Consider the following 14,201-nt stretch of genomic DNA (forward strand, 5'->3'; position numbering starts at 1 on the left):
CCGGGGAATAAAAATGCAGTCAGCGCGTACGCACAGAGCTCGGGTGTGTATACACCCTTTTGCTTGTTGCCTGCTCTGTTCAGAAGCTGCTGAATATCACTTGAAAATGAAGACGTGAACACCTGTGATCCTTCTTCTGAAAGGAGTTTTTGATCTCTGATTTCCTTGATAATTTCTTGCGCTGTCAGTTTGCTTTCAATCCGGTGAGAAGGTGGTGGCGACTCCAGAAGGTCACATGACCAAGGTGGCCCACCTAGCTTGCTTCTGCGGGAATTTTTCACTCCCGACACCGCTGACTCTAAAGTTTAGATTTTCTGTACAACGGGAGCTTTAAAGCTATTCTGTTAAAAGCCTCTGCTAAATTGCAGCTTTGCCAAACACTAATATGTTCTGGGCAGTAAAAATCAACATGCCAAAGCAGAAAGTTTATTTTGTACACACAAAAACAATGGCACTTACACTGACTGCACACACGTGCTGCAGCAAGAGTTGAATGCTCTGGGTAAATGCTGAAGGTCCCTTAAGGTTTTTCAACATTTATCATTTGAACAATGCAGAAATGCATGAGTGAATTCCACAAAAGATGACAGAAGTAATACTGCCCTTTCTGGGAAACATGAAAGAGAATTGCACTGAAGTGCACAAAGCTGGGCTGCATCAAAGCAACACGATGCAGCTGCCATCTATAAGATGACCCATGCACGACATCACAGAGCCCATCATGAAGGATCATGCATAGATTCCACGGGGCAGGCAGCTATCAGCGGATTAGATCGACTGACAGGATTTCTCCATGTTCTAGTCCACCAACATGACAATCGTAACAGGCACAAGGATCAGCACTGGAAAGCCAAATGGCTACTCATAATATTCTGAAGTGAATCATAAATCGAGTTGACAATAACATGAAATCTAGCCTTTAGATTTCAGCAAGAACACAGGAAGACCCTATGGAGTCTCCTTCAGCAAACCTATCCCAGTGCTTTCCCTAAAAGCTTGGAAAATAGGAGGCACCACATTTTTACGTGGCTCATCAGTGAAAAAAAGCACACAAGGAAAAACCAACAGGTAAAACACCTACATCAGTGCACTGCAGTTACAAAAATCAGGCTAACGAGTATATGACGAACTCAGCTAACGAATCATTATGCCTTCCTTTGGTTCTACAGTGCACCATTTAATCATTTGTGCAAAACAACAAAGCTTCCTTTCTAGTGAATTAGCATTCCACTTCACAATGAAAAGAAGCGGCAGGCACATTTAAAACATACATATTCAATCAGTCGGCAAGCTGCTACCACAAACATCTTTCACAGGTTATTTAGCTAAAATCTCGTTAGCTTCAACACAGAACAGTAGCTAGCAAACATATTGGTAAGAGGCATCATGGACCACTGCTATTTGTGCATTACATCCTTGTGGTGTTTCAAACCTTCCCTCCTAGAGAATGTTTTTTGGCACAAGTCGCAATGGAAGGGTTTTTCACCCCTATGGGATTTCACATGCCTCCGCAAGTTTGAGTGGTCTGCAAAGACCATGGGGCACAGATGGCAATGATATGGCTTTTCACCTGTATGGGTACGAATGTGCATCGCCAGGGTGCTCTTCATTGAAAAGCACCTACCACATTTGTCACAACGATACGGATGTTCACCAGTGTGAGTGTGCAGGTGTGCCACTAGGTCACGGTTTTCTGAAAAGCTGATACCACAGTGGTCACAACGAAAAGGACGTTCATCAGTGTGAGTGCGTAAGTGGCGTTGCAGGGCGAATTTGACAGAAAAGTTCTTTCCGCAGTGCTCACAGCGGTATGGGCGTTCACCGGTGTGGACTCTGAGATGAGTCATTAAGTTGGAGTGTTTTTTGAATTCCATGTCGCAGTGGGTGCATTCGTAGCGGTGCTTTCCTGTGGGTTTACTCTGGCGGTTGCCAATGCCAGCAGTAGATTCCATGCAATGGCTGAGATGGGAAAAATCCAGGCCAGGAGATGCACCGTGTCCGGTCTGGATGACCATAGAACCTGCATTTTAAAGGTAGAATACTTTCAGTAAAAGACAAGAACCAAGAGTCCACAGTTCACTTGGAGCTAAGGATATGAGATGAATGCGGAGGACTCTCTCATCAACAGCTATGGATGTTTACAAAGTTTTATTCAGTAGATTAGCCTTAAGAATTCAGGCCAGTAGCAAGACATCCCTACAGTGAATTCTGCATGCGGTTGGAGAACATTTAGGCTGTCTATGAGGAGGCCAAGGCTAAAGGCTAGAATTTTGACGAGACCATGGCCCCTGCACAGGTCTTCGCATCAGGAAACAGAATTCACAAGGGTGACAGTTCAGTCAGTAGTTCACATATCACACAAAATACGTTCCAGAATATCGAAGGCAAATATCGCCGTCATTCACCACAGTTCAGGGAAATAAATATTCCATATCCTTCATAGTGATCTTTGAAAGTCAACCTTCAAGAACTTAAGGAGAAAAACTGCAGGATTTAATCTGGCAAGTTTTTGAACATACGGTACATTATGTGTGCTGTCCCTGATGAAAGCCTGCATGTGAAAGATTATATCCACTGAGACAAGTCTACACACGCCACAGCTCATTTTGCGTTACATACATCAGACAGCAAATACAAAATGCAATCTCTTACAATAGCTGTGCAAATTCAGTAGGGTGAGCTTATAAAAAAGGGAGTCCCAAAGCAAATATTCCTGACTTCTAGTTCTATGAGCAGAAGAGAAGTATACTTATGCTCATAAAAACTGATGATTGCTTAATATTCAGGCATATTGGATTCAAGTCAACAGACACTTTACTGACCTGTTAGCTTGCACAATTACTGGATTCATGAGAAGGACAGTAAAAGTCTGCCTTATCGGGCTATGAACTCATGAGTGTGTTATGCAATTAACGACACAACACACTGGCACAGCACCATCATGACTTGAAATCCATACATAATGAATTATAGATGTTCAGAACAGCAATCAGTATATTCAGAAAACTAAGGAGTTTCTACATCACAGTACGCCTCATGCAGCCAAGTATCGCCTGTTATTAAAAACACCGCAAAACAGCATGGAAGATGTCAGAGCAAGGATAAATGCACACAGAACAAATAGTCTTGACAGTGCAGTAATGCTATGTGCATGAGGAAAGAAGGTCAGTCATCTGTGATCAACCACAAGCAATCTCACTGTTCTCGTCAGCAATGCCAAAAAATTCTTTTAAACCAGCGAACAGTTACAAACAAAATAACATGTAGAATTCACCACACGATACTGACAGAACAGGCTTTGCATAGCTACAGTCTTTACATAGCCCCAGCCAGCAGACAAAGGAGACAAAAGTGGTGCCGTCACATAGAATGACATAAACAAGAATTTGCAGATTCATGGCTGTACAGCACAATAATCAAGACAATAATTGATGTTATGTAAAACACAGATGTACCAAAAGGGTAATTGAATTTCAACTCATACGATATTCACCTTTGATATTTCTGCTTTGAGTGAAAAAGACAAAAGGAAACATAATATGGCACACACATATGGCATAAATGAATCAAATAGCAGGCTTAAGAGAGCGACTAAACATTATCCATCATAACTGCATTTTCAACTCAGATATATAATGACACGTTTCACAATGGCGATCAAGTGATCTTGCTTTGAAACACCCAATGTGCAACATTTCCCGAAAGTTATGACTGCCCTGAAAAACATGCCAAATTGACCCACTGTCCCCTGGAATGCCCTCCCAGGCCATTCAGAACACTCGCCTTTCCTTCCCCTTATTCTCGTGGAGTGCTTGGCTTGCCTTGGATCACTGCAAGACCAACTGGTACTTGTGCACCAGGCCTACTCCTTTCTTCGCACTTGATACTGAGTGACCAAATAATGTGATTCTAATACTATTGCTACTACTAAGTGCACTTCATGAAGAGTACACAGGTCAGAGGGTCTGCTTTATTGCTGTGCGCGTCAGATGCTCTGTATGTGCCACGACACATGGGAACCTCACCTAGAGCTCAATGAAAACTGTTCAACCACTGTGCACCAATGGTTTATGCTGCACGACACTCGAGCCAAGAAGAAAAAAGATCCCCCCCCAGCACCACAAACCCTGAAGAGACCCCTGTGCAGCCATCTATTATTCCCTCTCTTTTCCAAAACCCGTTGTCATTCCTGTGGAAAGAACTAAATATATTGTTTACAAAACAAGTTCAATAAACAAGATTTCTGCTTTCAGGATGATGCCCATTTCCCTTATTTAGATACCTGTGATTCAGACACATAAAAACCATTTCGATTCCACTTTGACCATAGACACAATGCACTGAAATTACTGCACATGCAATCTTCTAGGCGATGAGCATGAAGAAATGGAGTCATAGAAGCTTGGCAGGCGTCGTATTGAAGGTTTCTTCCTCTGGAACCTTGTATGCATTGGCATTTTAATAATGGCCTGCAAAATAATGAAGAACAAAGGAGTCACTACAAGGAAAAAAAATCCCACAAGCAGAGGTGCCTGTCTGCTTTCATATAAATGACAATGCACAAAGCAGCAGTGAGAATTCACAAAAACCACACCTGACTGCACATTGTCATTTGGTTACTTCTGCAGGCACCAAATATGAAAGGATCTGAACAAGAAAAAAGAAGTGCACATGGCATTGTGCAGTAAAATATGAGAACAAAACTTTGAAACAGATGTTTTCTAACATGCTAAAATGCAATGTCAACTGTGATATTTTTAGCACAGCTGGTGGGGATAGTTCTTTTGGCACAGCCAGATGGATTCTGATGCACCTAAATTCACATGTACAAATAAATGAAGGTAAGTTTTTGCACAAGTTCACAGTGCCCGGTTGCTTTTAAAGGTTCTCCCTCAGGCATGCACTCTGTCCTTCTAATACTGGTCCTCAGGCCTGCAAATTTAAACAAAGCAGAACAGACTAAGCAGGAGACTCCGAAAAACAACATTGTTTATATGCTTTGTGTGTGGAGCATGTAAAATGCAGCAGGCACCTGCATGCTTGAAAGGCATCACAGGTTTATGGATTAATGCGTAAGCAGTACCAAATACTACTAATGGGTGTGTGAATTTACAGCCTTTCAACCGCAAGACACATAGAAAGTAAGGGCTGGAACCAGCTTGCAAGGTTCATTCTTGGCAGATTCTATTCCCAGGCATACATTGCTCTGAAAAGTCAAGTAGAGCAAAGACAGAAAAATTAAGGAAACAACCCAACTGCCATTAGCGGAAGTGCCTGTTTTATGGATTCAACAATCATAAATTGGCATCACAGTGTCGATTTCAAGAGAAGAATAGTTAACTTCAAACGGTGGGTAATAACAGTTATCTGTGGAGCAGCAGTGCTTATAAGAGAGATATGCATTGGGTACAATGGAATGATTTTCTTACTGGAAAAGGGGCACATTTTATCATAGTCTGAAAAGGGTCGCAGGTGACAGGGAGGACTACACTTGACAGCCTGTTAAAATGCCGCTACCAAGCTCCATAATCCGCCAGAGTAGATATGGAATTGCACGGCACATAACACAGCATTGCCTTTTCATGACTGTCATAGTAAAGCTGCCCGATTGTATTGAGCACTGCAGAAAACTCACCCCATATTGGGTGTGTGATTAAGATCCCAAGAAAATGCATACATGTGAGAATAAATGAACGTAGAATCTGTTTTGGCAGCACTCAAGAAGATCATTCCGCCGAAATTCTCCCAGGACACCTAACTAATTAAGTACTTAGGGGAATATGGGAACAATTTGCTTTTCTTAGCCTTGTATTTTTTAAACCCGTTTCTTGCAGGATGAGCAGATTATCTCGGCTGAAAAAAAAAAAGTCAACACAGCTTAGCACAATCAAAAGTAAAAGATGAACAAAACTCAAATCCAACCAAAGACAAAACAGTAACTGTAAACTCTGAAATGGTCTGCAGCAGTATATAGGCTCTGCCAAATCTAGACCTCTCATTTTCTTGTCACAAATTGCCCAGAAGGATTCTGATGTGCCTAACTTAGCAGAGTCAACAGAAATTCAGAGCATAAGACATAATACAGTTGGAAAGGATGTAAGCCTAAGAATATTATATGCATAGTTTGGCAGCAGTTGTCCATGCAGGTTGTTCATCTATCTAGCAGACCATCTCCGACTATTGTTTGATTTGCCTGCAAGATAACACACAGAAAAGCAGAATGTGCACAAGGAAAAGTGACAGTTACACAAAGCAGGGTTTAAACAGCAGACACTTGTGCATGGGTAAGCCAGAGATTGTTTAGCGTGATCAAGAGGCACCATAGCCCCTTAGAGTTTCAGCAGCACCCATCAAAACCCAAGAATACATTTAATCTTGTGATAAACCCACGTCAGCAGAGAGACAACTCCCATACATACGAGACCCGTGGTGTGATGCATCTATGGAACATAGATGTGATTTTAGACGCAGACACCTGGGTAAGGTAAAACTTAGATCCACCACATCAAGGAAAGAAATTCGGAAGGACAGTCGATAATATGCAGTCATAACATGATATGAAGCTCGAACCCCAGTAGCAAAGTGCTGTTACCTACACATGTTATGTACAGAAGTGCTTGCATGACTAAGCCTACAAGCTGGAAGAAAACTTTCACTGTATTGCTACTGGAAAAAAGACTGGAATGGGCACTTTATCCCCGCCTTAAGGGTAGGACGCAAGAGGGTTACTAAGTTAATAAGCATATATGTTGAATTGGTCCTCCTCTAGTTTACACTCAGCGTAGTAAGGTTAAATGCGATTGAAGTGCTCTACCACTTTTTCACTTTTCGGCTGTTGATGGGATGTAGCTATTCAGATAGCTATAACAGGTTAACGTCCAGATATGAGAAATTCGTCATTCTCAACTTTACATACATAGATCCCTAGAAGTCCCCGTACTACTCCTGGTGCAGTGGCAGAGCTGTTAAGCAAGGTGTTACTGCCCTGCTATGGCAGGCGCTGCCATCAGTGCGACTTGGGATGCTCTGGTCTCTTCTCCCACCTCTTGCGAACCTGTCACTGTCGGCAGGTTGCTATGCATGTGTGCGTGCATGTATGCGCACACACACAAACTGGGCAGGTTCTCCACAACCCAGTGGGTGGGTGGCGAGCAACTAACTGTTGAATTTGATATGTGATTATGGACACAGAAGAATGCATACATCCAAGAACTGCGAATGGTGTGATCTCCACGAGCCTGCAGTCTTTTGGTAAAGCATGCTACCAAAGCGTGGAAAGCTCAGTGGAGACCAAGTTAGTGATATGGTCACAGCTGAAGACACACACACACACAATGAAATTAGATAGGTTGTCATTTCCACCATTCCAGCCTGTATTGCGTCCACTTGTTTTGCAGATGCACGCATTGAATAGCCGGCTTAAAAAAATAACTCCGGCAGGTTTCACCGAAGCAAATTAGTCTCCAATTGCGGCTATACATTTCTGCAGCTTTAGAGGTAAAGGAGTGAACAAGGCCGAATCTGTCCTGACTGTGCGGTGGTGCACAAAGACGAACCACATTTTTACTGGCACACACCATGCAAAAGTGACACTCCCCAAGTCACTCGCAATTCCCCATTCTCTATGGGCATATGGATTTCTTCCCCCGAAGCTTTACCTTCTTCTCACAGACTAACACACAGAAATGAATATGTAAAGCACCACACAGCAGAACTGGAACCAGTGATATACGAATTTTGTGCTAATGTTGATGCAGCTTGTGTCATCATACAGTTTATGAGCATGGTTGCCATGGGCATGTTTAAATACAACTAGACACTATGAACATCACATGGAGAACCTAAATTAACTATATCTTATGAAGCAGCAAATTTTCATCTGTGCATAAGGCACTGTTGATTGCAAGCTGCCTATCAGTTGTGACCCTGCAACATGAGCATGAAATGTGTGACAATTTGATATTCATGAGCTGACACTTATTGGGCCATTAATACCATGAAAGGCAGGAAAACTTTCATAATTTAGATTTCGAGAGACCAGAAAAAATGCCTGAACTGCCCAAAGTTCGATAATAAGAAGCGCAGTAGGTGCCCATGTGCTGTGCATTGTCACGGCACGTTAAAGATCAGCCAGGTGGTCAAAATTATTCCCGAGTACTCCATTATGGGCTTACCAGCTGCCGTGGCTAAGTGGTTAGTGTGCTGGGCAACTGAGCCAAAGTCCCCAGGTTCGAACCCAACCGCTGCAGCGGTGGCTTTTCGATTGAGGCGAAGCACAAAAGGCTCCCGTATGCTGTGCACTGTCACTGCACATTAAGATCACCCAGGTGATCAAAATTATTCCGGAACCCTCCGCTATGGGTTTACATGCTGCGGTGCATAAGTGGTAAGTGTCGCTGGCTGCCCCCCCCCAACCCCTTCGAAAAAAAAAGAAAATGCGGTGATAGCTTATGAGGAGGCTGCATTGCCTAAACAGCACACAGTTTCGGCCTGCTGGAAGGACAATGCGGACGTAAACAAGGGGAACGAACGTTGGTATTGAAACGGTGAGACCACTTATGAAAACAAAAGGATATAACCCGTGGCGAGTCAGTTGGCATCTAAAAGTAATGTCGGAAGAGACGCCTTCTCCTATGGACATGTCAGATCTACACGGACTACAATGCAACATGCAATAGGACGGATTTTAACACTATTGCTTGCACTGCCAATGACATGACCGCCCTCTTCTGTCTTCAGAAACCTGATGCACGTCTACAAGTGGGTTTTCCTCAGGATCTCCAGAGATAGCACAGCTCATGCTACAAGAGTTGTGATGAACAAGCGCCATGGGCATGGGTGTTAAGCATGTGTCACATTAGAGATTAAAAAAAGAGAACGCAGGCTTTCACGTATTTACTGTTAAAAAGGGATGGTTGGCCATCCAGCTTTCATCACATGTGATATGCAGGAAAGTCCACAAAGAGAATTCCAGAGCAAGTCAATGCCTCACAGAGTCCAAAAGTGACCAGCCCACACTATAATTGATGCAGAGGATGCCTTTTTACTCTTTCCATGACACTTTGGTCAATTTTCAGAGGCCCCTTGACATGCCTTGCTTTGGGACCTCCTGCTGAACAATATCTGCAAGAATGTCATTACTGTTAATTACTACTACTTAGTTTTAAATTGATTCATTGACTGATTATACTAGTTCAGATATTGTGGTTTTTCCACATGTGCTAAACGACTACCCATTCTTTCTCTGTCAGCATTGCCAGGATCGACCAAGAAAAAGCCTTCCAGTCCCTGTCAGCAGTTGCATCTCATGGAAACAATAAAACTCTGAACTGCAGAGTAGTGCACTTCACAGAGCAATGCCAGCTCACTCAAATGCAGGTAAACAGCAAACAGTGATGCACGTGCCTTCAACATACAAGAATGCACACCCACGCCAAAACTCTGCCCGTACTCATGTGTCCTCTGGCTGCCGACTTAGCACCAAAGGTCAATAATGTCTCAGAAAGTGGTCACAAAATGCTAATGACATTAAGCTGCAAGCATTGTGTACTGTAACATTGCAATGTATTTCAGCAAGCAACTACAGTGGTGGTTCAAGGTTGGGGAGGGATCCAGTCACTGTGATGCAAGTGGATCACACTTTTATGTTATGGCAAGTGTGTGAACTAGTATGCATGTGGTAAGTGTGTAAGCACTCAATTAACATCACCTGTGCTGATGAAGCATTTCAAGGCTGTGGGGTGTATGCTGGAAATCCGAAGTTGCATTGCACAGAGTCAGAAGTAATTTTTCTTTTCTCTATTCAATTTTGAAACGCGAGCAAGAACTACGACCTTCACGCCACTGCTTACCAGCCCCTTTTATGAAATCATGTGTCAGCAGAACTGAAAAATGAGTAAACTGCCCTTCATGCAGTCACAAATAGGGCATCGTGTGTACAGAGTTGGTTTTGTAACTGCGATGTGCCTTAGAATCGTTCTTCGAGTACACATTGTGTAAGGCGGTCTATATTGTAGGTCACCAAATTCGCTTACTCAAACCTGACTACAGTTATGGGTAAATATATACGTCATTTACTTGGACCTGAATGAACAGCCGTAGACATCCCTGTCAGGCAGTCCACCTCGGAGCGACGGAAAAGATGAAATCAAATCAAATCTCTATTCAGCATTCTTCCGCGTGTAACAAAGGAATGCTGGGACAAGAGCAAAAAAGCTGCTACAAGCAGCTTGACAAGGCCCTTGCCCCTGTTTGATTGGCAGCGTGAAGGTTTTTCAGTCATGTTAAATGCAAGTTTATACATATATATATGTGTTGCATCTCACAGATAAAAGCAATACAAATGTATTCGCGTACAACAGCATCCCACGTGCAGGCCAACATATTTGGATACATATGCAGCAAAAGGGAAAGTAAAAGAAAAAAAAACGAGTTTGTGGTCTAAGTTAGACCATTTACACTCAGGACGTACAGACAAATAAAAGAATCGTACGAACCTAATACAAAAACAAGCATGCTCCAAAATAAGAGAAAACGTTTACATTACAACATTTTTCTTCTGTACTTTTTTCTTAAATTTGGATACCGTCGTTCGTCATTAAAAATTTTTTCCATTGTTTTCAAGTCATGGTGTTCGGGTCTATATGTAACTTTTCAAGGCTATTTAGCAGGAATGGTACTCGATATTGCAACCTGTTAAAACCGTTATTGGTTCGGGAAAATGGCAAATCCCATGTATCTCTTTGCCTTACACTGTATGGCAGCTGCAAGGATTTTTTAAGGCGGCTCATTCGAAGAAAATGCTCATTTGTGTGTTTTAAGCTGCTCTTGTATTTTAAGAACAGGTTAAATATGTATGCATGCGTGACAGTCAAGACATTAAATGATTGAAATAAATCCCGCATATGGGAATCGTATGGGGCATTTGCAATATGGCGGATAGCTTTTTTCTGTATTAAAAGTAATTTGTGGATGTGTGTAGCAGATGTTGTCCCCCAAACAAGGTTACAGTAGTTTATATGCGGGAGAAATAAGGCATTATATACAAGAAGCTTGAGTTTCGGTGGAATCACCTGTCGCAATCTACAAATCATTCCGCATGAGTATGCGTTTTATAGTGTCTGAATGAAATCGATGAGATCAAAAGCTGTGTGTACGCTCCACAATGCTACTCAGAAAGAATTAGCCGCAAAGGTACAGGCAGCACATGCAGTGCAGCTGTGTGCGAGCTTCAAAGAATACCAGTGTAAAACATTAACAGGACTGCACAATGTGCAACAAATACAAAAACTGTTATCTTTTCTTAATTTACAGAGAAGGTTATGATAGTTCATTAATAGAATGGATGCATGCAAGGGCATGTGTATGTAAAAGGGCGGTTTTTGGGAGAACAAAAAATTCATAAATTTTCTCCAAACCAACCAACAAATCTGACACGGTCAAATGAGAATCCCCCAAGGTAGACCAGATTGTAATAAGGAAGTTATTACTCAATGGCATCGACACAAGCGCAGCCTTACGGCTAGAAAGGAAAGCTGTACAGCTTCTACAGATGCCTCGTAGTTAAGGAAAAATTTGTTGGTAGAGCGACTGTCGGAGAGAAGCGGCAGTCCCAGGTTCAAACCCTGGACAAAGACGAATATTTCTTTAACTGCAAGATTTCTGTGCAGGCTGTATAGCTTTCCTTTCTAGCTAAAGACTCTGCTCAGGTGGATGCCAAGGAGTAATTACTCCTTTATTACAAGTTGGTGTGCCACTGTTAAAGCAATGCCATCAGACAGAATGGCTTTGCTGTGAGGAACAGCACTTAGAGCTCAAGACAGCAATAGGAATTTTGTCCTAGATCCAAGGCGCAATGATGTCTAAGGATGTTTGAAGTATGACAGTAAAAAAACAGCACCCTTTTGAAGAAGCAGGCTAACCAAAGAACTGCACTGCTTTTGAATTTTAATCGAATATATGCCAAGTAAGCGAGTTTTACAAAGAGCCAGGACACATTCAACATTTTGTACTGGCAAATGCAATAAATGCTCATGTGTACTAGGCAATTTCACACAACTGATCTAAATTAGGAGCGTTACAATACACTACAAGATTACGTTTTTCGTCTGCAGTACATACAGTATTATTTATTTCAATAACCATAGACCATAGCAGCTTATTATCATGGACGCCTTACAAGAATAGAGAAGCCTTTTTCAAGGATCACCAACACAAATATCGCTGAATCAAAGTGAAATGATCACAAACATCTGATATTTTGACAACCAGAACAGATAAAAATGGTGTGGACCTAACAGCCTACAAATATTACAGCATTTACATCCAGCAGACATAATCCGCTAAGAAACAGCGATGGAGATCTTGGTGAACTTTGTTAGTTTTCATTCCAAACAACACAAAACTCTTGAAACCTGCAAACTAAAACAAGACGCATCAATTTGAGGCTGAAAATCTACCGTATTTACATGATTGTAAGTCGACTCGAATATAAGTCGATCCCCAAAATCACATTTCTGAAAAAAAGAAAAAACTTGGCGGTCGTTTACACCTGGCTTTTATTAATAGAACACGATAGCACTATCCTGCTGTCTCCCCTTTTCACCAGCTGCTATCGGCTGCCGTGCGTGGGAGCACCCGTGGGCACATTCCAAAACGAAAAAGTATCTGTCACTGGACAACTCGCGTCTACACTTGCGCCATCGCCCTCACACAGCCGCCGAGGTCGCACAGCTCGTAGTTCTAACATCGTCGTGCAGCAAAATCCCGCACTTTGCAAACAGCCATATCACGACATCCCGTGGAAATGCTAAAAATTTTGCCTCGCTACAGCTGGCAAACCTGTATCACCCGTTGCGAACATCGAACTTGCGGCCTGGCACACAGTTCGTTTTGTAAGCATAAAGAATGAAAGCCATCTTGAATGTAGTCGTGAACGAGCGCCGGTCAGGAGAAACTACGCGTGAGCGGCGTCAGCTCTTCCATCGGCCATTAACTCTCCCCGGCGCCGATGCAGTTCCAAGTGAGGGTGCCACCACGATTGTAACAGCAGCCCTTCCATCAACTATCGATGCTTCCTTGAGCACTGAGTGCGTGGTTGAAAGTAAAAAGAAAGAGCAGAAAGCGAATGCATTATTGGGCCGCCACCGCTTATCAGCAGGCGCAATCTGTGGCTATGTGTGGGCAGTGGGCTGGTGCCAGTTTGCTGCTTATCGACTGCCACCATTGGCCGCCACACACGGGGTGGGGATGCTGGCTCTGCGCGTTGACAAAGCAGCTCCTCAAGGAGCGCACCAAGAGCGATGCGGCGGAGCCGCGCAGCAAAAATGCAACCACGCTGTAGCATGCCTCAAATATCTCATTTGTCTCGCCTTTATTTAGGGTGCGATGCTTTGGTTTCGATTTTAAGTTGACCCCCCACTTAGGATTTTCTAATTTTGAAAAATAGGCCAGCTTACAATCGTGTTAATATGGTATTTGTCCCCATTCATTCCTGTCTCTAATAACCCTGTCACACGGGCATTTCAAAGGCCCACGAACCGATAGCCTACCGACTCAAAGGCGAACGAGCGCTGCTACACGGGCAGTTTCAATGGCCATCGAGTCAATAGTCTATCGAGTCAACGGAGCAGCGCGGAACTCCATCGAGATTTCGAGGGCCTTCGAGTGCTGCCCAAGGCTGCTAGTGTTGCTTCGAGCGGCGCCAAGCACACTTTCGTACATAACACATTAACGGGAGAAAAGCATGAACAAACATTATTAGACTCAAATTTAATGCAAGTCTGTACAATAATTTTAAAATTGTATCAGACAGGTTTCAAGTGCATTAATTTTGCATTGCGGTCTCTGCGTTGCTTACGTACTTAGCGCTGACAACATGACGGCGCCCTGCCCGCCCGCTTCACAGCGATAGCCGCTTCGTCGCTAATCCCTCAAAGCAATATCGTGTCCTAAGCTGTTGTATTCGCCTTCGATTTGCCCATTCTTACCCTTGCATAAAGTTTCATGAGACAAATAGCTCTTGTTTTTCAGATATCAAGGTGATTTCCCAGGTCTTAAGCCTGACGAAGCAGCGCTCCTACGCTGTTAGACTGCCTTGGTTTTGGCTCATCTTGTATTAGAGTTGCTACAGCAGTGTCTGCATCTGTCCGTCGCGTACATGCAATTAAAGGGGTTTTAAACAACATGCGCGTATTCAAGCA

The 14,201-nt window shown here is 43.0% G+C and overlaps 1 protein-coding gene across 1 annotated transcript; it reads right to left on the reverse strand.

Annotated features, from left to right (window-relative positions):
- Positions 1–543: 543 nt before the first annotated feature.
- Positions 544–8,726, reverse strand: LOC144115366 (uncharacterized). The gene is made up of 2 exons (XM_077649721.1): positions 4,351–8,726; positions 544–2,020 (listed from the first exon to the last, which is right to left on the reverse strand). Exons 1-2 carry the CDS (start codon positions 4,394–4,396, stop codon positions 1,398–1,400), a joined length of 669 nt encoding a protein of 222 aa, XP_077505847.1. The 5' UTR covers positions 4,397–8,726; the 3' UTR covers positions 544–1,397.
- Between the last annotated feature and the right edge of the window lie 5,475 nt (positions 8,727–14,201).

Source organism: Amblyomma americanum, chromosome 1 (genome assembly GCF_052857255.1).
Source record: "Amblyomma americanum isolate KBUSLIRL-KWMA chromosome 1, ASM5285725v1, whole genome shotgun sequence".
NCBI classification, from domain to species: domain Eukaryota; kingdom Metazoa; phylum Arthropoda; class Arachnida; order Ixodida; family Ixodidae; genus Amblyomma; species Amblyomma americanum.

What these genes read in the sequence shown, in the direction of transcription:
- LOC144115366 (XM_077649721.1), bottom strand. Translation starts at nt 4,396, where the DNA reads ATGACTCCATTTCTTCATGCTCATCGCCTAGAAGATTGCATGTGCA. An exon ending in CCTAGAAGATTGCATGTGCA is followed by an intron (nt 2,021 to 4,350) that starts GTAATTTCAGTG and finishes TTTAAAATGCAG; the next exon opens with GTTCTATGGTCATCCAGACC.